This window comes from Phoca vitulina, unplaced genomic scaffold, assembly GCF_004348235.1.
Source record: "Phoca vitulina isolate PV1807 unplaced genomic scaffold, GSC_HSeal_1.0 scaffold21, whole genome shotgun sequence".
NCBI classification, from domain to species: Eukaryota; Metazoa; Chordata; class Mammalia; order Carnivora; family Phocidae; genus Phoca; species Phoca vitulina.
Window position 1 is genome coordinate 19,818,650 of NW_022589724.1, and position 26,501 is coordinate 19,845,150.

At 42.6% G+C, this 26,501-nt stretch overlaps 1 protein-coding gene across 5 annotated transcripts in view; it reads right to left on the minus strand.

Moving 5' to 3' along the window:
- CDK5RAP2 (CDK5 regulatory subunit associated protein 2) overlaps positions 1–11,112 on the minus strand; it is a 174,950-nt gene extending 163,838 nt beyond the window's left edge. For all 5 annotated transcript variants that reach the window (XM_032419158.1, XM_032419157.1, XM_032419155.1 and 2 more), the window contains exons 1-2: positions 10,888–11,112; positions 230–297 (exon numbers count right to left, since the gene is read on the minus strand). In XM_032419158.1, the coding sequence (XP_032275049.1) occupies positions 230–297; positions 10,888–10,943 (124 nt within the window). In that variant the 5' untranslated portion in view covers positions 10,944–11,112. The remainder of the gene's footprint in view (positions 1–229; positions 298–10,887) is intronic.
- Between the last annotated feature and the right edge of the window lie 15,389 nt (positions 11,113–26,501).

Below are 26,501 nucleotides of genomic sequence, written 5' to 3' on the forward strand. Positions count from 1 at the left end.
AAGAAGTAAAGCTCATGGAATATGGCCTAAAGGACATCAATTCCTCCACGCCAGTGTTTATGAAAGGAGGTAAACAGCAATTCACTAGGTACATAAAACACTGAGCACCCACGGAGAGCACCTGGCCATGCCAGGGTAGGCTCTGGCCCCAGGGACTTCAAAGCCCAGTCCTGGGCTCAAGGCCTAAAGGCCCCCACGGTCAAGAGAATGCCCTGCTCTGTATACTTACCACCATCTCCCAAACCAGCAATGCGGCTGATGCCATCCACTTCGTCTGGTAAATTGGGAACAAGGCCACTAGGAGAGAGCATAGGCAGGAAGACATGAGTTAGTGTTTGAACAACAGAGACTGCGAGGACTGCCTGGACTGCCCTTGACAATCATCAGGCCACAGGCAACGAGCAACAACACACAGCGGAGCTACCTGGGAGACACACAGCGCAAGGGTGAAGAACTCAGGCTCGGGGGCTCTAACCCTTAACAGCTGAGTGAGCTCCAGTAAGGATGGTCATTCATTCATTCATTCATTCGGACATCAAGTGTTCTGTGGACCGTACACATGCTAGGTGCAGAGGCACCGTAAGCTAATGACGTTTCTGAGTCTCGCTTTACCTGTTACACGCGGATACCACCCTCTCCCTGTGAAGATTAAACGAGTTAACGTTTATGACACTTAGCACGTAGTAAGCACTCAATAAGTGGTTATCTACTGTTTCTGTCTTTACTCTTACTGTCATTATTAATACGCCTACCACAACCAAAAATTAAGCTTCCAAGAACGTGGCACCAATTCGGATGCTTTAAAAATGTCACACAAAAATGCAAAATCCCCTGATCCAAGAAATTTTACTGCTTGAATTATGAAAATAGGTTACACGAGGATCTGGAGACACTGACAGAAAACTAAACGTCACAGGAGGTGTGGGTGACACGGAAGCCAGTGCGCTGCACTCTGTTCTCAGCTCTCCCAGCCCCACCTCCTCCATCCCTAAAAGGCGAACAGCAGCTACTTCCTAAGTCCCTGGCAATCAAAGACACAAAGGGCCCAGCAAGGCACCTGGCACACTGTGGGCACTCCATAAATGGGAGCAAAATATTACTGTCACCGGGAAACATCCAGCGCTTTGTAAATTTATAAAAGATTTTCCGTCGTGAGAGCTGCCCGTGCCCCGGGAGTCCTTGCATTTTCAAAGGGAGGCACTAGGGTGCTGATAATTTCAGCAGCCTGGCCAGAGTCACACGGCAGTTAAGTGGACAACCAAGTCCAGAACCCAAGCCTTTTCTGTCTAACCTCCAATAATGCCTTCCTGTCCCAAGCCGTAAACGAAGAGCTGGTGGACGCTCAGCTTGACTTCCCGGCAGTTTGCTCTCTCCATGTTTCTAAATCCAAATCCATCCTGTACTGAGGACAATTCTGCCTGATCGCCAAATTCTGGAGTTGGGAATGGACCTTTGTGATCAGAACCAAGCAAAAAATTGGATATCATAAGATTCCAACATCAAGAGAATGATGACATAATATGTCTGCTATAAAGAGAAGTGAAAAAAAAAACTTCAGTAGACTATGCCTTCAACTATGAAAAAAAAATACATGTACACTAAAGTCACCTCAAATCCTTCTTGGAAACTAGGTGGGCTATGCATCCATAAGAAGACAAAGAAAATATTAAAAAATCATCATTTATAGGAAAATAAGAGATATTTTCCTGTTTTTTAATTTTCTATACTTCATTTTCTCCAATAACCATCACTAGAAGAACAAACTCCATTCTCTAAATTGAATATTAAAAATTAAAATCAAGTTCAACCAGCACCTTTTGCAGATAGTGGCCGAGGCCCAAGGTCCCACACCAGCTTACTGGTCAAGCTTAGCCAACAGTCTGGTCTTGTACATTCCCGACCTGGGGTTCTCTCCACCACAGCCACTAACTACCATTGGCTGAGACGGCCCATCAATGACTCAAGCCAAGATCAACCATGCTGGAAAACTACATGGCAGGCTAAGCCAAAGAATTTGGTCTTAGACAAGTTTCCAAGAGGCAAACAATGAAGTCTGAAAAATGACATTTGACATCCCATTTATGAAAAGAAACCACTATTTAATGCAGAAGTTCCTGCCTGGTTCCTGCCAAATTTCCATTTGGGCTTTACCTACCCACTTGTATAATGCTATGAATCTCTGTCATCTGCAATCTCCTGTAGGTTCCAGCCACCCTCCAGCTTTAAGTAGCTCCCTCGTCCCACTCGGATCATTCGCTCTTAGCTTTGGGACTGAGGTTGGGGTTTCAAGGAGCCCCACTAGAAATGAGAACTATGCACGCAAAAGCAGAGGGCTTGGGTACAATTTTATCGATGGGGGAGACAAAGGCCCAAAAGCGGAAGGAACCTCTTGGCTCAAAATCACAAGGGTTCTCAGCCACGCAGAGATCAAAATCCAGGTTTCTCAGGGTCCATTCCACTCGCTAACCTGTGCCCGGGGCCACCCAAAGCTCCTAGACGAACGTGGCACCTAATCAGCACCAGTTTCCGCACAAGCCAAATACAGCATAATCCTAACAAGCTAGCATGTGGGGCACCCACGGGGAACAGGCACCAGGCTCAGGGCAGGCAGCCTCCCGCTGTAGCCTCACCACGGCCCTTCTGTAGTACGTGGTGGTTTTTAAATGCTGCTTTTTTTTTTTTTTTTTTTTAAAACAAGGAAAACAGAAACTCAGAAAAGTTAGAAAGCTGAAAGACCCGAGCTGGCCTGATTTCAAAGCCCATGCTCTTAATCTCTACACTCCCACCCCCCACCCCGGTGCCCCTCTCGCCTTCCTCCAGGGGAACGTGGTAAGGTCCAAATGAACCAAGGCAGAGGATTTCCAGTGATCGGCACAGAGCACCCTCACCGAGGCTGCTTTTTGTCAACTATGTGGTGAGCAAATGAAGCGACGCTCGCCTGCGCTTCACCACCTCACCCTCTTAAGGCACAATCACTTTTGTGCTGTGGGCGGCAGCAGCCGTGTCCATTCGCACCACAAGCCCCAGGAAGGCCTAGAGGACTAAGTGCTTCGTTGGTAAAGTGTTGGGGGAGCCGTGGCTGGAACTGGGCACCACATTCAGAAAACAATTATACCAAGTGCACTTTTGTCTGTCTTTTAACAACTCATTTTTCACTCTGTTATTTATTCTTAATTAGTAAAGAAATACATAAATACAAAAAACACAGACAAAATAAGGCATACAGACGGCCAACAGACACATGAAGAGATGCTCAACATCACTCATCAACAGGGAAATGCAAATCAAAACCACAATGAGGTATCACCTCACACCTGTCAGAATGGCTAGACTCACAAAGATAAGAAACAACAAGTGCTGGCGAGGATGTGGAGAAAAAGGAACCCTCTCGCACTGTCGATGGGAATGCAGACTGGTGCAGCCACTGTAGAAAACAGTATGGAGTTTCCTCAAAAAATTAAAACTAGAATTACCAGATAATCCAGTAAGTCCACTACTAGGCATTTACCCAACAAAAATGAAAACATTAATTTGAAAAGATATGCACCCCTGTGTCATCACAGAATTATTTACAATAGCCAAGATAAACAACCCAAAGGTCCATCGACAGACAAATGGATAAAGATGTGGCATATACATACAATGGAATATTACTCAGCCATGTAAAAGAATGAGATCTTGCCATTTGTAACAACATGGATGGACCTAGAGGGTACTATGTTGGGTGAAATAAGTCAAAGAAAGACAAATACCATATGATTTCATTTACATAGAGAATCTAAAAAAACAAACAAAAAAGCAGAAACAGACTCGTAAACACAGAGACCAAACTGGTGGTTGCTAGAAGGGAAGGGGCAAATGGGTGAAGGGAGTGGAAGGAAAAAAAATACAGACAAGCCTAAAGTTCTTGACTACTCCTCACTCCCATAGTAGCCTCCTAAGAGGTAGCCACTATTGTCAGCAAGACATGTATCCTTCTAGGCTTTTTTCTATGTATTTACAGATACAGGGACACAGTTTTATTTTGTGGCTTAAAAACAAAACAAATGCGGGGCGCCTGGGTGGCTCAGCTGGTTAAGCAACTGCCTTCGGCTCAGGTCATGATCCTGGAGTCCCGGGATCGAGTCCCGCATCGGGCTCCCTGCTCGGCAGGGAGTCTGCTTCTCCCTCTGACCCTCCCCCCTCTCATGTGCTCTCTCTCTCTCTCTCATTCTCTCTCTCAAATAAATAAATGAAATCTTTAAAAAAAAAAAATGCATTCAAACTGTATATATTATTCTGCAGCATCTTTTCTTTACTTAATGTGTCCCAAAGATGTTTTCATGACAGTACAAATAGATCTACCTTCACGTTTTTAACTCCCACAAAGCATTCTACAGCAGTGTTTTTCAAACTTGACTGACCACAACCCAGAGAAGGAAATGTATCACCCTTAATTCTTAAAATGCTTTCTATTCTGTACTATTACATTTTTTAAAATTCTGGTTGCAACCTACGAAATTGAATTTCACGAGCTGCCAGTGGGTCACAGTCTGAAATTCACTTTTGAAAGGATGTGTATTTACCGGATCCCCTGATGGTAATTCAATTTGTTTCCAAGTTGTTCCTTTTACAAACAATGCTTTATGAATATCCTCATACAGGTCTCCCTGTGCACGTGCATGAGAATTTCTCTAAGAAAACAGGAAGGGGAATTGCTGGGTCAAAACATATTCACGTATTTTTATTGGGCAAAGGATGTGAAAATACAGTGGACCCTTGAGCGACATGAGTGGAACTGCACGGGTCCACTTACATGCAGATGTTTTTCTCAATAAATACCATACAGTACCGTAAATGTATCTTCTCTTCCTACTGATTTTCTTAATAACATTTTCTCTTCTCTAGCTTCCTTTACTATAAGAATACAGTATGTAATACATACAACACACAAAATATGTGTTAATCCACTATTTATGAATCAGGCTCTCGGTTAACAATAGGCTAGTGGTTAAGTTTGGGCCGGGGGGGGGGGGAGGAGTCAAAAGCCACACGTGGATTTTCCAGTGCGCGGGACATCACACCCCTAACTCTGTGTTGTTCAAGGATCAACTGTACACAAACGGCTATAGAAACACAAGAAAAAATGTTCAACATCATGAGTCATTAGGGAAATACAAACCAGTATCATAAGGAGACACCATGTCACACCCCCGAGGCTGGCCACAATCAAAATGACAGACAATAACAAGAGTTGACAAGGCTGTGAAGATAAAAGAACCCTCATCCACTGCTGGAAGGAGTGTAAAAAGTGTTGGGCAGTTCCTCAAGATGTCAAACATACATGGAGTTAGCATATGACCCAGCAGTTCTACCCCCAGGTCTATACCGAGAAAGGACAACATACGTCCACACAAAAACTTATACATGAAGAAATGTCTATAGCAACATTATTCATCATAGCCAAAAAAGCAGAAAAAAACCCAAATGTCATCAGCCAATGAATGAATAAACAAAACATGGTACATGTATACAACGGAGTATTATTTGGCCATAAAAAGGAATGAAGTATGTCATGGACGTACTACCGCATGGATGAACCTCATAAATGACCACATATTATAAGATTCCATTTATATGAAATGTCCAGAACAGGCAAATCCACGGACAAAAAGTAGACTGTGGTTGCCTAGGGCTGGGGGCGTAAGAGGGCCGGAGTAATAGCTAGTGTTATTAATGTTTGTGTCCCCCCAGAATTCCTAGGTTGAAACCCTACTCCCCCTCCCAAGTGATGGTATTAGGAAGTGGGGTCTTTGGGAGGTAATTAAGATTAGATGAGGGCCGGAGGGTGGAGCCCCCATGAATGGGATTAGTGCCCTTACAAGGGTTACAAGAGATCTGCTTCCTCTCTCTGCTCTCCACCATAAGAGGAAACAGTGAGAAGTTAGTAGTCTGTGACCCACAAGAGGGCTCTCACCAGAACTCAACCTCGCTGCCACACTGATCTTGGACTTCCCGTCTCCGGAACTGGGAGAAACACATTCTGTCATCTATAAATCAGCCACAGTCTATGACATTTTTGTTACAGTAGCCAAGCTAAGACCGGGAGCGACTGCTAATGGACACAGGGTTTCTTTCTTAGATGACGGAAGTATCCCAAAATGAGATTATGGTGATGACTGCACAACTCTGTAAATATACTAAAAAAATAACCGAATAGTATGGGTGAACTTTATGGCATACAAATTATATTTCAATAAAGCTGTTTTTAAAAAACACACCTGGGCATATTTTTAATACCAAATTGTCTTCCAGAAGGACTATACCAGTTGACACTCTGTGTGTGCACTTTCTCAGAGTGATTACAAAGCATTTCACTAATAAATATGGAGCCTGTATTTACATGGCATTTATCTTTTTAGAGACTGAACAAAATTGACTCATTCAACAAATATTTGTTGATCCTCTACTATGTTATGTGCCAGACATGGTTCTAGGTCTAAAGATACAGTGGGGAACAAGCCAGCCATGCTCCCCTCCCTCATTAAAGCTTCTACGGGTGACTGGGAACACATTCCTCAAACTTCAAGCCTAGAGGTACCCCTGATCCAAGCTCAGCCCTGGATCAAGCCTTCAAAGCTTCACCAAACTTTCATTCCACCATCCTCTTTCTCGACCTCCTTCTACAAAAGTCCATGAAGGCATTCTTTGCCTGACAATGTATGACTGTACACAAACTTGCAGGAAATCATTTCCTTTCGGTCTACCCCTCATTTACCCAAGCACTTAATGGCCATGCACTGGAGGAACCCCTGGGCCCAGGCCTTCAGAAGCTCACAGTTAGGCAGAGGCAGAACCCTCGGCATGAAAAGAAAGGGACAAATCCAGGGTTGTGGGCACCGAGGATTTTGTCCAGGAAACCATGCAACACCGTAACAACAGAACAAAAACAGCTAACATTTCATGCACCCCCAGCCGGTGTCAGGCACAGAAAACACACAACTTTGCTGCATCCACATAGTCACCCGGTAAGTAGGTATTATCACTGAAGAGAAACTGAGGCTCAGAAGGGATGTGTGAATTACTAAAGCAACCCGGCCAGTAAGTGGCTGAAGCAGGGTTCAGACCCAGTCGTCCTGAGTACAAAGCACAGGTTCTTCCAAAACCACCAAGCAGGACTTAGTAAAGGGCCTTAGCTTGGGCGAGTTTCCCAGGCCTGGCATCTGAGCCTGACTCTCACAGGCCTGGGGCGCTTTGGGGCACCCACAGGTGATCAAGTTTGGAGAGAATGACGCATATCGACCTGATTCAACAAAGGTCTGAGGACAAACTGGACTTCCCGTTTAGTCTCTAAAACTGGGGCTTGGAAATTACCAAGCAGAAGGGTGCTCATATTAGTATAAAAAGAGATGATTTTATTCCAGGGATTTTTCTCTTCCACTGTGACCGTCTAATGGAGAACCTGTCTCGCGCAGGACATTTCTGCCACTCTTTAAGGGCCAGTTCCAGTGCCAACAGCCCTACAATCCTCCCAGAGGCCTCTCAGCTCGGGTTCAGAGAGCTATTTGGAAGGCAGGACAGGTACCCAGGGCCAGGCTTTGGAGTCAGTAAGCCTGGATTTAAATCCTGGCTCGAATAAGAGACTCGTAACTGATAGAAACCAAACTGGGGGTTGATGGAGGGAGGTGGGTGGGGGATGGGCTAGATGGGGGACGGGCATTAGGGAGCGCACTTGTTACGATGAGCACTGGGTGTTGTATGTAAGCGATGAGTCACTGAAGTCTACTCCAGAAACCAATATTGCACAAATGTCAACTACTAAAATTTAAATAATAAAAATAAATAAATAAATAAAGTAAATCTTGGCTCGATCGTGTACTTTTTTATGGAATCCCAGACCATTCACTTCACCTCTCTGAGCCTCAGTGTGCTCACCTGTAAAAAGGGGATAATACCGTCACCTCCCATTTATGCGCCTCATACCAGGTTAGGAACTGGCGTTACAAAGATGGACAAAACGCAGCCCCTGCTCTCCAACAGGTCAGAGTCTAATTAGGGAGACAGGCACGTTACAGTTGTATGTGCACCATCCAATGCAGGAACCACCAGCCACGTGCACCTGTTGAGCACTTGAAATGTGGTAAATCCAAATCAAGAAGTGCTGGTAAGTGTAAAAATGCATACCAGGTTTCAAAGTGCAAGGTAAAAAAGACTGAAATATTTCATTAATAATTTCTTATTGTTTGCAACTTAGAATGATAATATATGGAAATATTGGGTTAAATCAAATATATTATTAAAATTAATTTCACCTGTTTTTTACTTTTTCATTGTGGCTCCTGAAAAAGTTTAAATTACAGATGTGGCTCACGTTATATTTCTACTGAACAGCGGTAGTCAATAAAACTCAGTAAGGTAGGGGCGCCTGGGTGGCTCAGTCAGTTAAGTGTCTGCCTTCGGCTCAGGTCATGATCCCAGGGCCCTGCGTTGGGCTCCATGCTCAGCGGGGGTCTGCTTCTCTATCTCCCTCTGCCCCTCCCCCTCCTTGCGCACATGCTCTCCCTCTCTCAAATAAATAAATAAAATCTTAAAAAAAAAAAAAAAACTCTGGGAGGTAAATAAGGGCTGAGATGGGGTCAGTGATGGGTGGGGGTGGCTGGAAGAGCACAGAGGGCCCAGGTGGGGATGGGGGTATGTCAGCAAAGGCTTCCTACTGAAATCTAAGCGAGACCTGAAAAATAAGAGGCGTTAATAAGGCACAGGGGAGAAGGGAAGGCAACCAGGCAGCAGGAAAAGCGAGTGCACAGGTCCAACAGTAAGAACGAACAAGGCAAGGCCACTCGTGACAAAGAGTTTGACAGCCAGGCAGGGAGGGGAGTGTTGGGGAGGAGAAAGGCAGGGGCAGAGAGGACAGAGGGGGTCAGTGAGGTAAATGGGGCCAGCTTATGAAGGACGTTAGAAGCTATATTAAAGAACATCCTGAGGGTGATGGGGAGCCAGGGAGGGCCCGAAGCAGGTAAGAGATCAGTCACAGGCACATATGCAGCGAAGGCAGGAAGGGGAGGCAAGGGAAGAGTTGTGTTCATCTGCTGAGTTGCTACTCTGTCAGATACTGGTCAAAATCCTTTCAGATTCACCCATTTTTCAGATGACAAATACTGAGGCTCACAAAGAGCGAGTGACTTGCCAAAGACCACAGGTTGTTAAATACAGAACTGGGATTGAAACCCACCTAGGTCTGGGTCCCAAAGCCCAAGGGCTTGATCAACTGGCACAGAGATAAGAAGAGCAGAGAATATTAATGGACTTTATTTTTTTTTTAAGATTTTATTTATTTATTTGACAGAGAGAGACACAGCGAGAGAGGGAACACAAGCAGGGGGAGTGGGAGAGGGAGAAGCAGGCTTCCCGCAGAGCAGGGAGCCCGACGTGGGGCTCGATCCCAGGACCCTGGGATCATGACCCGAGCTGAAGGCAGACGCCCAACGACTTAACCACCCAGGTGCCCCTTAATGGACTTTACCTTAATGGCAATGAGAAGCACTAAACAGATACACAGCAGCAGACTGACCGTCGGATTTACACTTTAAAAAGGCTTTCAAACTGTAGTAGAAAGGACTATTACAGGTGTGAGGACAATCCAGGTGAGAGGTCCTCCCCGATTATGCTGGGACAATGGTGGTCAGATGAAGAGAAAGGGACGTGATGAATTACCACAGGATGCAATCAGGCGGCAGCTGTGAAGGGCCTTGCTCTGTGCCTGATACATAACGGGTTCTCAATAAACAGAGTAGCCATTTGTCCAGGTTTGCCCAAGATAGGACCAGTTTATGCCTGCTGTCTAGACATAAATGTTAATTGTGCCCATTTCACTCTTAAAAGTGTCCCGGGTTGTATAATAAGTAACATGGTCACCCTTTCAATGAGGGTCTGTGACTAAAACCAGCAGCCTATCCCAGCAGACCTGGATAAACACTGCGGATTCTCAGTCAGGGCTCTCCTCCACGTCCTTCTTCCCACTCTCCACCAGGAGCCCCCAAAAACCAACCGGCCCCAGCCCTGGAGCAGCCTAGGGCTCTGTCAGGCTTTCCTACCAAAAGGAAAGACACCAGGCCCCACCGACAATGTGGGCTCCAACAGCCTCTTGGGACAGGTCCTTTGGGAGGCCACTCCCAGCCGTTAGTCCCCAATTTGTCATACTGATGATGATGATGATGATGATGGTGATAACGATATGGTAACAGGATCATTTTTTAAGCACCAATTATGTGCCAAACACTACTCCTGCCAAGCAAATCGCGGGGAAGTCATCTTCTCTTCTAATCTTCACCCCAATTCTGTTGGGTGGATGTTACTACCAGTCCCATGTTACAGACGGGAAACAGGTTAAACCCCTTTAGTAAAGTCACACAACTAGTTAGGTTAAAGGGTCGGATCTGAATCCAATTCTGTTCAACTCCAGCCAAGGTTCTTAACCCCTGCACTTCACTGCCTCCGTCTTGGTGGCCACTGTGTGATCCCATGAACGAAGTCCAGACACACCAACTACCTTCCCCATAATGAAAGCAAACCTCCAAGGTCCCTACTCCTCAAACAGCCCCTACTAATGGTACACGCCCCTCCCCCTCTTCAGAAAACCCCTTACCTGACCCTCACACCCTCTTCACAGTATTTCCCGAAATACAAGCGGCAGGTGTGATGTAGGTCGGGACCCCCGGTCCCCCCACACTCAGTCTCAGGGGCTGAGTCCTCGAGACACTCACCCTCCCAGACCCCACCCCACCCACTGCCCCTGTCCGGACGCCCTCAAACACTCTCAAGGGCAAACCCCAAGTCTCGGTCAGGGTGTACCCCCATCAGCGGGAATCCCGGCCGGGTCACCGCGACCCTGCAAAGCCCCGGCCGCACCTGCAGCCGCTGAGCGTCCCGGGGAGGGTGACGTCCTCTTCCAACGCCGAGTCCATCGTGGACACAGAGGAGGTGGTGGCGTTGGCGTCTGTGGCGGCGGGGCCAACTGGCTCCCCCCGCTATCGCGACCCGCAGGCTCCCCAGGTCCCCACCCCCTCCAACCCTGCTCTTGTTCGGACTCTGGCGGCGCCGCTGGAATTCAAACCGCAGCCGCCGCCATCTTTCCCGGCGCTTCTTCCTACGGAAACGAGGCGGGGTCATCGAGACGCGCGCGGTGAAGCCGACAGACGGGGCCCAGAGGCCGGGCAGAGAAGCGCGGGCGGGTGCCATCTTGATTAAGGGCAAGAGCATTCGCACTTGGGCCAACAAGACTAAGAAAAGAGAGGCAGGCTGCCATTTTTTGTGAGGGCACTCAGGCCGAGGCCAGGGCAAGGGCCATGTTTGTTGAGGGCAAAGGCCGGCTTTGGTCCGTTAATTCAAGCGGGAGATGGGAACCCAGTCTTTCACCGACCCTTAGAGTTCCTAACCCAGTAAATGTTTTCTAGAACAATGACCCCCTAACCTTAGGGGTCATTATACTGTGCATCCAAAAGGCTTTCGCCTTGAGCTGAAATTCAGATAAACAAGTGCCGCCTCACTTTAGAAAAATCCTTCCTGTGGGATCCCAAATCAAGCAGTAATTTGCACACTTATTTTGAAGCAAATAAGCTCATCCCTTTGAGTCGGTGGTCACCAACACTCCTCCAATCTCCCAAAGCTTAAACGCACCTGAGATCAGTAAACTGAGGCCCAGAGAGGGGAAATGAATCGCCCAAAGTGTCAAAGCCAGACCCACGGCTCCTGCCAACTAGATCAGGGCTCTCCATAACCCTGGCTGCCCTTCCTAATGCACCAGAAAATAAATGGATAATATTGACAGAGCTGGGCCAGTGAAGTCAACCACCTTCTCCTCATCTCGGTGTTGCTACCTTCCCCTGTGGGCTGTCAGAAGAATCCTGGATGAAAATAACTTGAAAAGATGGGGGAGTGGGTAGATGGTGACTTTCCCTATGATCAGGTACAAGTCTTCCTGGTGTGCTAAAATGTAAGTGTACTTTGCAAAAGAAGCCTTCTCTAATCCTCTAATGTAAAGCAAGTCCTTTCTTGTATTCTTAGCAACGCGTATTTTTCTTTTGTGGCACGTAACCACATTTTGCAATTATGTATTTCTGTGTTTTTTAGAAAGTCTTCCTTTTGCTCTAGACAGGAAACCCCATGAGGACAGATACTGTGTTCTGGATTGTTCACTGCTATATCCCCAACACTATGTCTGCCACCCAGAAGGCATTTTAAAATATATGTTGAATGAATGATTCAACCAATCTGGAAAGTGGGGGCTAATATCTATCCTGCAAGATTTTTGTGAGGATGACCTGAGATATCTCTAGTAGCCCTGTCAATGGTAATCCCATAAATCTCTCCCCCACCCCTTTATTAGCTTTAGTGAAGTCTACAAAACTCATGGTCCTGCACCTGTCCTTCTTCTTCACCCACCCCTGAATCAGCAATAAAACAACAGCCTGAAAGAGAGAGTGGGCAGGAACAAGTTGGCACATCAGACGCCCCGACCCAGGGAAGGGACAGTCCTTGATGCCCTGGAACAGGCTAAGTTCAACCAAAGAGATGAGTGTGTCCAAAAGCAGGGAAGCTGGAGGTGTCAGATGCCTACCCTGGTTCTGCCACCAACCCTCTGTGATCTTTGCAGACCACTCCTCTGGGCCTGTTTCTACACCTCTGAAATAAGAAGGTTGGACTAGATGGATGTCTCAGGACCTCACAGCTCTGGAGGCGATTTCTTTGTGTTTCTTTCAAAGCTACAAACACACTGCCAACTCTGTTCTGGTGAGGGAGGCTGAGTCACAAATCATCACTCCCCAAATGAAGGCACTAACTTTCCATCCAGCAGATGGAAGCTCTTGAGGAAAGAAACGAGGACAAGGATTTACACATTTTGAGCATCTCTCGTGTATTACCTGTGTCCAGCATATCACACGTACCACCTCCCTGAACTCGCACAAAGGTCCTCCGGAGTAGGTACAGGTGTTATCCCCATTTTACTCACAGATGAGAAGACAGAGACCAAAAGAGGTAAAAATAACTCACTCCAGGTCTCATTGCTGGTAAGTTGCAGAGCTGGGATTGGAGCCCAGGTGCCTCTAAACTCCAATGTCGTAATTGTTTCGGGCAGCCTGTCTTTTGTATCTGTTTGTTTTTCTACTCCTTAAAATTTAGGACTAAGAGGTGAGGTCTACATCCAGACAACAGTATTTCAGTGATGTGTTCACCAGACTCTAGTCTTTGGGTAACTGCTGCGAGGTGGCCACAAGGTGGATCTTGGTGTGGGCAGTATGATCGTGGGACTGGAAGTCTGGGCACCTAGATTCGGACTCTGGAAAGTCCTCTGACTTTTCCTGTGACTGGGGTCCCTTCCCCTTTTGCTCCTCCTTGGTTTTCCCATGTGTAAAATGGGGCAGACAACAATGAGCTCACACAGCTGCATTATCTAACTAGATACTTTGAAAACTATAAAGAAGAAAGAGCCTGTGAGGAGCTCTCCTTATGATGAATCCATTGCCCTGTCCAGCAAATGACTATGTTCCCGGATGGTGTGCTAAACCCTTCGATGAACCTGGAAACTGAAAATAGAATCAACTGACAACGGATGGCCTATTTGGGAAGTTGTTTTTCCCATTTTCGTGGCCAGGGACGAGCCCTTTGCCCCATCTCTGTCTCACCAAGGCCCTTCTTTCTGCCAAGCCTGAAGATGATGTCACTGCCACCAGCTGTTTGGGCTATCTGGCTCCATCTCCTTGACAACAGCCACCCAGCCACAAGGCTGGCATTATTATTCTGCTGGGCAAGGTCATAGCAAATGGCTGGAAGGAAGTAGCTTGCAGCCAGATGTTTCTCATTAGGGTAGAACCCTCCTGAAGTTTTAGCAGCTCAAGCATCTCATCAAGACACATGAGCTGCCATGACTAGCAGCAAGAATAAGTTTGTAACATCAGTTCATGCACACTGTTGCTTTGCACTGTTCCATTTTATCCTCAGGCCACTCTGAAGTATTTGGAGTGAGGGCCCCAGTCTACAGATGAGGAAAGAAAGGATCAGGGAAGGGAAGAGATTTCCCAAAGACATTCTTTTCTTCCTTTCTTTCTCTCTTTCTTTCCTTCTATTTTTCTTAGCTTTTCATTTAGAAATAATTTCAGACTTAGAAAAAAAGTTGCAAAAATAGTACAAAGCATTCCCCAGATAGCTTTCACCCAGCTTTCTAACAGATTAACGTCTTACATAACTGTAGCGTAATTGTCAAAAATAAGAAATTACATGGATACAGTACTATTTACTACAGACCGTATTTAAATTTAATCAGTTTTCTGGTGAATGCCCTTTTCCTGGATCCAATCTAGGATTCCACACTGTGTTTAGTCATCATGCCTCCTGACTCTCCTCCAGTCCGTGACAGCGCCTCTGTCTTTGGATTTCATGACATTAGCACCTGAGGAAAGGTCTTGCCATTTACTTGATAGAATGTTCCTCAGTTTGGGTTCATGTGGTGTTTCCTCGTGATTAAAGTGAGAGGTAATGCACTTTGGGCACGAAAGTGATGCTATGCCTTTCTCAGGGTCTCAGGAGGCAGATGACGTTCATATGTCTTGTTAATTGGTGATATCAACTCTGATCTTGGCTAGGGTGGTATCTGCCAAGATTCTCCATGGCAAGATTATTATTTTTCTTTTTGTCATTAGTTAAGGGTCTTGTAAGGGGATATTTGAGACTATGCGATTATCCTGTTTTTCATCAGACTTTCACCCACTAATTTTAGCATCCATGGATAATTCCTTTCTAAAACAATTATGACTGTGTATTCACCAATTGGTGATTTACTCTTTTCATCTTTCCTTCTTTATTTTGTAAAGATTTTATTTTTAAGTAATCTCTCCACCCAGTGTGGGGCTGGAAGTCACAACCTCAAGATGAAGAGTCACACGCTCCACCAACTGAGCCAGCCAGGTGCCCCTCCTTCTATATTTTTTAACTGGAATTCTACTGGAAGAAAGAGTTTTCTCTTCTCCCTCAGTTAGTTACTTATTGAAATCCATATGGACTCATGGGTGTTCGCTTTATTTGATGGGTTATAATCCATTACTATCCTTATTTCTTTTGTTACACAAATTGTCCTAGATTTGGCCAAGCCGCCCTTCTAATACATAGGTGTGCCAAGTTCCAGACCCAGGTCTGACTGGTCCCAAGTCCAGCAGAATTTCTAGCATGTCCCCCCAGCCCCTTGCTCTCAGGAGCTCTTCCCAGTCAACCCTCCCCCTCAGCAGTCCTTAAGCACCCACTGTCTTCTCCAGAGCATGCTGGGTTACTAAGCCAATGATGCCATCTGGGCCCAAACGAGTCCCAGGCCGTGCACAGAGTCGGTGCTCAACACGTTTGTCAAATTCACTTCAAGTCCTGACTTCGATTCAAGATGGAAAGAGGAATGAGAAACACTCCATAACAAGGGAGCAGCAGGTATAGAGGGTAACACGCAACAGGATATGACCATAGACCTGCTAATTCAATGTTCTGGGCCTGCTTTCTTATTTGTAAACTCGGTGCATCAGACTGCAACATTGAGGGCCCCTTTGGCTCTGATGTTCCATGAATAACTGATATTAATTACCATGTATTGATGAGCTCTTTCTATGTGCTGGACATGTGTTGATCAACATTCTATTCAATCCTTATATTAACAGTATGAAACAGGGACAGATTATACTCCAGTTTACAGTTAACAAAACTGAGGCTCAGACAGAAGAGGGATTTGCCGGGCCACACAGCAGTGAGGTGGAGGAGATGAGAGATGGACCCAGATGGACCCAGTACTTCATTCAAAAGCCCGCCCTCTTAATCACAAAGCCGCGGTGACTTTCACGGAGTTCCTGCTACCCCTGCCTTCAGAAGCTGGTGAAAATGCATAATAAAAAATCAAAGTAAAACATCTTCAATACTTTGCTGGTATAATAAAACTAACAGGGGCGCCTGGGTGGCTCAGATGGTTGGGTGTCTGTCTTCGGCTCAGGTCATGATCGCAGGGTCCTGGGACCGAGCCGCATGTCGGACTCCCAGCTCGGTGGGAAGCCTGCTTCTCCCTCTGCCTCTCCTGCTTGCTTTCTCTCTCTCTCTCTCTCTCTCTCTCTCTCTCAAATGAATAAATAAAATCTTAAAGAAAAAAACACTAACAGTAAGATTTTAGGGGCACAAAGAGAAGAAACTGAGTCATTCTGACTGAGGGGCTGGGGAAAAGTGTTTTATAAGCAAGATCCATTCCCTGCAAAAGAAAATACAAACTTGTTCATGTCATATGTGCACGAGGCCCTCACTTTTTAAGTCCAGCAGAAATAAACTCACTGTTTGATACAACACTATTTACAAAGCCCGTATCACATTTTTCATCCCTTGATGCTTTCTTCACACACAAACAAGTTTGTTAGCCTTTATGAATAAGGACATTGAGGCTCCAGACATGAACCAGTTTTCCCAAAGTCACACAGCAAAAGCTAGTGACAGAAAAAGGAACTTGGACCTCAATCTCCCAGTTCCCAAAAGCTGATGCTTCTGAGCTTGTTGGAAACTTACAAAAGGCCTAGACACACCCCAAATCAAAATCTCCCGTAATTGATCATCCTCAGTACCACAGCCAGATCCCCATGTGTCTAAACCCAGAGCCTGGCTATTAGACAGTCAAAGGCTTTGCGAAAATTATCCAGGGAGAGCTTTCCAGCACCCTTCCCAGCTGCACATCTGAATATGGAAAGTAGCAATAGCTGTAGGCAAAAGAAGATGGTGGAATTAATCAAGGTGAATCCATTCCACAGAAGGGGCATCCTTTTCTGACTTGCCCAAAGGAACTCTGTACATGTGTAGCTCTTGAACACTGGAAATGTGGTTATGTGAACGAGGAACTGAATTTTTAAAAAAAACTTGATCTTACTTAAATTTAAACAGCCACATGAGGCCAGTGGCTACCGTATTCACACCGATATAAGGCATGTCCATCACCCCAAAATCTCCCTTGTGATGCAGTCAAATATCCCTTCCACCTCAGGAAACCACTAGTCCACTTTCTGTCATTAAAGATTTGTCTTGGTGGGACCGCAAGGACGCCTACAACACTCAGCCTCCTGTGGATGCCATCCCGGCCCCAGCGCCCCCCACTCCCCTACCCCCCTGCTCCCCCTCCCGAAAACACAAAAACAGCGGCAATTCAACTTAGAAAAGTGTTTCGTTTCACTCCAAATATACCTAAAACCAAGGAGTGGCCTTACTCCAATACTGGACTGTGGGTTGGTTTTCTACTCAGAAAACAAGCCACCTGGTCCCCGGTCCAATTCCCCCACTCATTACAGAAAGAATAATATGGCTTTTGGGGGGGGGCATGTTGGGGTGGGTAAAGCTTTTATTAAATATCTCTTAAACAAAAGGGAGGGAAGAAGGAAGTATCATTCATTGTAGACATAGCATGAGCCGGGGTGCTGCACGTATAAGGTTTGATTTAATCTCAGTGCAACCCTGAGGTCAGCATCATTCCTTTTACAGGTAAGGACAGGAGGACTAAGAGCCATTCATTAACTTCCCCAAGGTCCGATGGTTGCGGGGGACTGCACTGGGACCCGCATTGCTCTGCTTACAAAGCTGATGCTCTTCGTACTGCTACGGGTTGTTTTTTTAGAATTCCGTTAAAGAGATTTTTCTGCTGACGTTCCAGTACGCATCCTTTAATTAGATGGTAACAGCTAAGTAATAGACGTTGTTGGTTGCTAGGAAACTCTGTGAAATTTGGGTGTCAACTACTAATGCAAACTTTGGCTTAGGTGTGCTGACCTCCTCTTTGTCACCCTTAACTGGTACTTTAACACCTTCATTTAATAGTGTGATGATCTCTGTCTTTTCAGACAAAAAGGCGAGGTGCGTGTTATAAGGAAATAAAGTTAATTCTTTACCCAGGTCCCATACCTGTTCACATTGCTACCTTTTCCTTTTAATTAAGGAAATTCAAAATATCACTGTCACCAAACTCTGATTCTTGCTCCGGACTATAAAATCCTCTCCATTTCAGACGATTCCTTTGGAGATTAATGGTCCATTGGAGCCTATACAATTTGCTTAATTACCCCCAAATTATTATCTCAACTAAAACAGAATCTTAATAGACAACCATTAATGTCTTTATCCTTGTCTGGAAGAATCTCATCTCTTGGCAAAAATAGCTTCTTCCAATGAAACTGGATAATCCCCTCGCATGGTGATTAAAGATAACAATGGCTCATTTAGAAAATGCTTGGAGGAAATTAAAAAGCTGAGCGATAGCCTCTTGGTTCTGCAAGCTACTAAAAATAAAGGCAGGGAGGGGAGGGTACCCAAAGCATCCATATATCAGACTGAGTTTGCTTCCTACACAGTCAGCGCATGACAAAATATTTGAGGATTCGCAATCTAGTGTGTGGGCAAGATTTCTCTCTCACTGAAGGAATGAGCTTGATCAGCACCATTCCATGGAAGGAAATCCTGTGCTGTTTATTTCCAGGGTCACTCCCCCAAACATTCCTAGTTAAAAGTGACTTGGTGCTGCCCAAAATAACCGTCCGTTTGGGTTTTCGTTCAGGCTTACATTAATTCGAAGCCTTTACCAACTGAAGTATGCTTACGCGTCTCCACCATGTCCACCAATATAAAAACTGCAATACAGCTGATTCGCTCGTTCATTTGCCAGTATTTATTGAGCTCATTTTGGTCCCAGGGCCTGTGCTTAGCAATGGGATTAAACAGATGAAGATGGTCCAGTCATCACACTGAACAGATAACGTGAGAGTAGACAGAGTACCATCATCATCTTCTTCATCATCATCAACTTGATCATATATCAATGTTGGATTTGGTCCAATGTTTTTTCTGTATCTATTGAGATGATCATCATATAATTTTTTTCTAATCTGTGTGAATTACGTTGATTGATTTTTGCATGTTGTACCAGCCTTGCATTCATGGGATAAATCCCAGTTAGTCATGAAGTACTATCTTTTTAATATTTCATTGTATTTAATTTGCTTAAATTTTCTTAGAAATATTTATGTCTGTGCTCACGAGGGATATTGGAGTGTAGTTTTCTTGTGATGCCTTTGTCTGGTTTTGGTATCAGGGTAATGCTAAAATGAGTTGGGAAATATTGTCTCTGGAAGAGTTTATGTAGAATTAGTATTATTTCTTCTTTAAATGCTTCATGGAATTCACCAGTGAAGCTATCTAAACCTGGATTTTTTTTTTTTTTTTTTGGTAGGAGGTTGCTAAGTACAAGTTCTATTTTCTAACAGATATTATCGTTTTTGAGAGAGCTTTGACAGTCTGTGTCTTTCAAGGAATCTGTATGTTTTGCCTAAGTCATCAAATTTATTGGAATATGTGGAGAGCACGATGGAGTCCCTTGTCGAGCAGGGGTCAAGCAATGATGCAGACAGCTGAGGCCACTGCAGCTAAGACCAGATATCGCCGAGACCAGCACCCGCTGATGACACATTCAGGGCTGAAAACCAGCGGAAACAGAGTCTGCAAAGGCCCAAGTCCGATTAAATCCCTTTAAAAAAGGGAGGATTTTTGTGGCCAACTGTAGACTCCTCAGACACTGACCCCTCTATGTCTGACCACTTAAAAAAGTGGCTGCAACTGAAGGTTCTGCCCGATCGATCTCCAAAAAGAACTGAGATCCTTCACTGCAAGTAAGTGCTGAGCATGGACCTGGACGGGACCGAGGCCTTATCTCAACTGCGCGCCCACAGACTGACTCTGAGTTTGGTTCTTTAACTTCCTACCCCCTGTTCTATCTTGTTTGTTGTGTGACTTGTCTTGTGCTTTGCTTTGTGTGATGAGAAGCCACGTTAAACACCTAGTGAAATGTCATCAGGTTTGGAATCCTGCTTTATAATTGTTAACCTTGCTTTATGACTGAAGAAAGCTGACATTGTGGAAAGACACAACTCAACTCGTGTGTGCGCCTTCTGAGCGTGCTCATGACAGGCTCAACTTCCCCTATTATCCTTTTAATATCAGTAGGATCTATAGTGATAGTCCCTCTCTCATTCCTGATATCGGTGCTGTGTGTGCTTTCTTTCTCTCTTCTTAAAATTTTCCTGATCATTCTGGCTGCAAGTTTATCAATTTTATTTGGATTTCTCAAAGAATGAACTTTTGGTTCCATGGATTTTTCTCTATTGTTTTCTTTTGTATTTATTTTTGTCCTTATCTTTATTATATCTTATCTTCTGTTTATTTGGGGTTTATTTTGCTCTTCCTTTTCAATTTTTTTTTAAGATCATTGATTTGAGATCTTTCCTCTGTTCTAATATAAACATTCAGTGCTCCTAATTTCCCTCTAAGCACTGCTCCAGCTGCATCCCACAAATGTGAAATGTTGCGTTTTCATTTTAATTCAGTTTAAAATACTTCTTTTCCATTTTTTCTTTGACCTATGGGTTATTTAGAAGTATGTTAGTTTTAAAAGACTTCAGAATTTTCCAGCTATATTTGTTACTAATTTCTAATTCCATTGAGGTTAGAGAACATATTTTGTATGATTTGATTTTTTTTGGTCTTAATTTGTAAGACTTATGGGGGGACGCCTGGCTGCCTCAGTCAGTGGAGCATGTGATTCTTGAGCTCAGGGTTGTGGATTCAAGCCGTATGTTGGGTATGGAGCCTACTTAAAATAAATAAATAAATACACAGATAAGAGCTGTTGCATCAAAACTGGACTTTAGGAGTGGTTTCTATTGAACTCCTGTTGTTGTTTATTTACTTCTGTCTTGAGCAGATGGGAATTTTCCATTTTAGAAAGGGGTTTTTTTTAACCCCAGTTGTAATAAAGGGTGTTCTTATTCCTCTTTAAAAAAAAATAAATTTTAAAAAATTTGTAAGACTTATTTTATGACTCAGTGTATGGTGTATCTTAGTAATGTTCTATGTGCAGTTGAAAAGAATGTGTATTGTGCTATGTTGGGTGAGTCTGTCAATTAAGGTCAAGTTGGTGACAGTGTTGTCCAAATGTTCTATATCCTCACTGGTTTTCTGTCTGCTTGCTCTGTGCGTTGAGAGAGGGGTTGCAATCTCCAACTATAATTGTGATTTTTTACTATTTCTCCTTTCAGTTCTATCAGCTTTTGCTTCATGTATTCTGAAGCTCTGCTACTAAATGCATAAACATTTAGGAGGATCTGATGATTTATTTTTTTACCATTAGGAGATAAAATGTAGTGTAGATTTGTTTCCTTTTATCTCTTTTATTTGTTTGTCCTGATTGTTGGGGAGTTTATATACATGTCACGTCTCTAACACTGGCTTTTGTTTTGTTTAATCTTTTCAACTAAAAAAAAAAACTGTTCACCCACTTCTTCCACCTCCTCACCTCTTGCAACCATCAATCTGTTCTCTGTATCTATGAGCTTGGGTTTTTTTCTTTTTTTCTTTTTCTTTTTTAGATTTCACATATAAGACAGATCATATGATACTTGTCTTTCTTTGTCTGACTTATTTCCCTTAGCATAATGCCTTTGAAGTCCATCCATGTTGTGGCAAATGGCAAGATTTCATTTTTTATAGCTGAGTAATATTCCATTGTATATATATATACCACTATTTATTTGTCCATTCACCCATCAATGGACACTTAGGTTGTTTCCATATCTTGGCTATTGTAGATAATGCTGCCAACATGAGAGTGCAGATATCTTTTTGACTTAGTGTTTTCATTTTCTTCAGATATATACCCAGAAGTGGGATTGCTGGGTCATAGGGTAGCTCTATTTTTAATTTTTTTGAGGAACCTCTATACTGTTTCCATAGTGGTTGTGCCAATTTAGCTTCCCACCAACAGTGCACAAGGGTTCCTTTTTCTCCACATCCATGTCAACACTTGTTATTTCTTGTCTTTTTCAATCTATCCATTCTGAGAAGTATGAGGTGATATCTCATTATGGCTTTGATTTACATTTCCCTGATGATGAGTGATGTTGAGCATCCTTTCATGTACCTGATGGCCATCTGTATGTCTTCTTTGGAAAAAACGTCTGCTTAAATCTTCTGCCCATTTTTAATTGATTTTTTTTTTTTTTTTTTGCTATTGAGTTGCATGAGTTCTTTGTATATTGTGGATATTTGCCCCTTACCAGACATATGATTCGCAATTATTTTCTCCCATTCAGTAGGTTGCCCTTTCGTTTTTGTTAATGGTTTCCTTTGCTATACAGAAACTTTTTAGTTTATGTAGTCCCACTTGTTTATTTTTACTTTTGTTGTCTTTGCTTTTAATATCAGATTCAAAAAAATCATCACCAAGACCTTACTGCCTATATTTCCTTCTACTTTTATGGTTTCAGGTCTTACATTCAAGTCCTTAATTCATTTTGAGTTAATTTTTGTGTACAGTATAAGATAGTGGTCCGGTTTCATTCTTGCGCATGTGGCTATCCAATTTTCTCGGTACCATTTATTGAAGAGACTGTCCTCTTTCCATTGTATATCCTTGGCTCCTTTGTTGCTGTAAATTAATTGACCATATATGTATGGGTTTATTTCTGGACTTCATATTCTGTTCCAGTGATATATGTGTCTGCCTTTATGTAAAAACCATACTGTTTCATTACTATAGCTTTGTAATATAATTTGAAATTGAGGAGCATGATGGCTCCAGCTTTGTTCTTCTTTCTCAAGATTGCTTTGCCTAGTCAAGGTCTTTTGTGATTCCATACAAATTTTAGAATTATTTGTTCTATTTCTGTGAAAAATACCATTGGAATTTGGTAACAATTACATTGAATCTGTGCATTGTTTTGGGTAGTATGGATGTTTTAATAATATTAATTCTTCCAATCCACGAGCATGAAATATTTTTCCATTTATTTGTGTCTTCTTCAATTTCTTTCATTAATGTCTCATAGTTTTCAATATATAAGTCTTTCACCTCCTTGATTAGATCTATTCCTGGGTATTTTATTCTTTTTGATGCAATTGTAAATGGGCTTGTTTTCTTAATTTTTCTGATTGTCCATTATTGGTGTAAAGAAATGCAACAGATTTCTGTGTGTTGATTTTGTATCCTGCAACTTTACCGAATTTCTTTATTCGTTCTAACAGTTTTTTTTTAATGGAGTCTCTAGGATTTTCTATATATAATATGATGCTATCTGCAAATAGTGACTATTTTATTTCTTTCTTTCCAATTTGGATAGCTTTTATTTATTTTTCTTGCCTAATTGCTCTGGCTAAGACTCCCAATACTATGTTAAATAAAACTGGCAAGAGTGGACATCCTTGTCCTGTTCCTGATCTTAGAGAAAAAGCTTTCAGCTTTTCACCATTGAGTGTGATATAGATGGGAATTTGTCATATATGGTCCTAATTATGTCAACTATTATTATAGTTTCCCTCTATACCCACTTTGTTGAAAGTTTTTATCATAAATAGATGTTGAATTTTGTCAAATGCTTTCTCTGCATCTATTGAGATGATCACATGATTTTAAAAAAATTTTCTTAAATTAATCTCTACATCCAACATGGGGCTGGAACTCATGACCCAGGATCAAAAGTCGCATGCTCTACTGACTGAGCCAGGCAGGTGCCCATCTGATCATATGATTTTTATACTTCATTTTGTTAATCTGGTCTATCCTATTGCCTGATTTGTGAATGTTGAATCATCCTTGCATCCCTGGAATTAACCCCTTTCGATCATGGTGTATGATTCTTTCAATGTACTGTTGAATTCAGTTTGCTAATATCTTGTTGAGAATTTTTGTGTTTATCTTCAACAGGGATATTGGCCTGTAACTTTCTTTTCTTGTGGCATCCTTTTCTAGTTTTGGTATCGAGGTAATGCTGGCCTCATAACATGTGTTTGGAAGAGCTCCCCCGCTTACTGTTTTTTGGAAGAGCTTGAGAAGGATTGGTATTAATTCTTCTTTGAACGCTTGGCAGAATTCAGCTGGACTTTTGTTTGTTGGAAGGTTTTTGATTACTGATTCAATCTCCTTGCTAGTAATTGGGCTGTCCAGATTTCCTATTTCATCATGATTCTGTCTTGCTAGATTTCATGTTTCTAGGAATTTATCCATTTCTTCTAGGTTGTCCAATTTGTTGGCATATAATTGTTCATAGTAATCTCTTAGAATCTTTTGTATTTCTGTGGTATCAGTTGGAACATTGTATTTTTGGTACAGGTATCTCAAGTTATGGTATTACCTTCCAAACATTTTCTGTATTATTTTTTCAACATAGTTGAAATCATGTTGTATCCACCAGTTTATATCCTATTGAAAATTTTCACTGTGAAATATGACACATATACCAGAGTATGTGTGTGTGCTTGAGCATATATACACACACAGTATTAAAAAAGAATACATCAAAAAGCCCATGTAAACACACACTTCTTAAGAACATTACTAGTACCTTTGAAGTCATCTCTGCATCCCCCTCTCTTTTCCAAAGTTATCTTCACTTTTATATTAATCATTCTCTCATTTTTCTTTATAATTTTCCCATATATGTATGTTATTTTTAAACAATATATTCTATTTCCCATTTTGGGACATTATACAAAAGAAATTATATCGAATACATTCTCTATGGCTTGCTTTTTTTCCCCCTTGGCATTATGTTTTTGAGATTCATCCTTATTGATATATAGCTATAATTCTTTAACTACTGCACAAAATTCTGTTCAAGTACTTGGATACCCGACAATGTATCCATTCTTCTACTGACAGACAACTGGGGTGTTTCCAATTATTTTGCTATAATAAATGATGCTGCAGTAAAGAATTTGAAATGTGGGTCCTGGTGCACACACATCAGAGTTTCTCTAAACTGTATACCAGTTGCATGCACATCTGCAAAATGCTCTGTTTTTCTCCACTAAACTTTGATTCTATTTTTAGTCATTCTTCCTAATTCTTTTTAATGATTGTATTTTATCTCAATAAGTGCATGCACTAAGCCACATCTGTTGTTGACCATCTAGAGTTTGTCCCCATTCTTTTTAACTTTATACACTCTCTGGGGAAAAAAATTTTTTTTTTTTTTTTTGCACAGAATTCTCTGCTTTTTAGGTCTTTTCCTTATGAGGAATTCCCAGAAGTGGATTTCTTGAATCAAGGCTGTACTGACTGCCATTCAGTGGGAAGGTTTTCACTACTGAAATATACAGAGTAATCACCATTCAAGTAGTTGTTAATCCTTTGGGGATCATAGATCCTTTAGAGACCATGATTAAGGGTATGGACCTTTCCTCCAGAAAACACACGCATGCGTACACACACACACACACACAAATTATTTGTATTCACAAACAAAGCAGAATGCCATTTCAAGAGTTTCTCAGACCCTCTGAAATACATATGCTGACATCTCTATTAAATAAGACATACTATCTTGCCTAATGAATATTTCTTATACTTCACCAATTAAGTTCCCATACCAACTCCTGTATCTGTCAAGTATCTTTTGTTTTAAACCACAACTTACTGAGTATCTACAATGTGCCAGCACCATGCCAGATACTAGACATAGAATAAATGTTCCGGGTTTCAAGGAATATAGAGTCTACTGGGGAAGACATAAAATAACAAGTATTTCCAATAAAATATGTGCAATAAGAGAGGTATTCACTAGGCAAAAGAGAGATACAAATTAAGGATTGATCAACTTTCCTTTATCGAGGGGTTGCAAAAAATGAATAAATATTCTCAAGGATGTTATAGATAGGAGAAACGGTACCAGCAAAGGGAGAAAGGCATCATATAACCTGGCACCTATAGGAAGTTATACGTGAGTCAAATATAGTTGGGTTAGAATGGTAATGAATGTAAGGAAGGGTTGAGATTCTTCCTTATTTGAGACGGGGATTAAGAAAAAAATACGGGGTGCCTGGGTGGCTCAGATGGTTAAGCGTCTGCCTTCGGCTCAGGTCATGATCCCAGGGTCCTGGGATCGAGTCCCGCATCGGGCTCCCTGCTCGGCAGGGAGCCTGCCTCTCTCTCTCTCTCTCTCTGTCTCTTATGAATAAATAAATAAAATCTTTAAAAAAAAAAAGAAAAAAATATGGACATAGAAGACTGTAGCTGTTGGTCTGACAACAGAAAGGAAACCACAAAAGAAGATTTCCTCCCAAACACTTCCTTTATTACCCCAAACCTACTCTTATTAAACACAAAGGGAAACATTTTGCCTGTTTTTTTGTGCAACTGTCTGAAAGTTCAGTGCTCAACATCCAAGGTTTGAAACCTACTTATTAATACAAACAACACATTTAACAGTGTGATGGCTTTCATTTTGTAAGTGGAGGTATCAGAAACAGTACAATAAGTACGACAATAATTTCTTCATAAAATTGCCTTGAAAAGCTAACTTACATGTAAAACTATGTCTTTTTAACATTCACTTAAAATATCTCTTTTCAGCCTGTCAGTTTACACTTCTAATACTTATCATTTCACAAAAATCATTTTGTTGTTTTGAATTTAGCCTAACTTTTTAAAT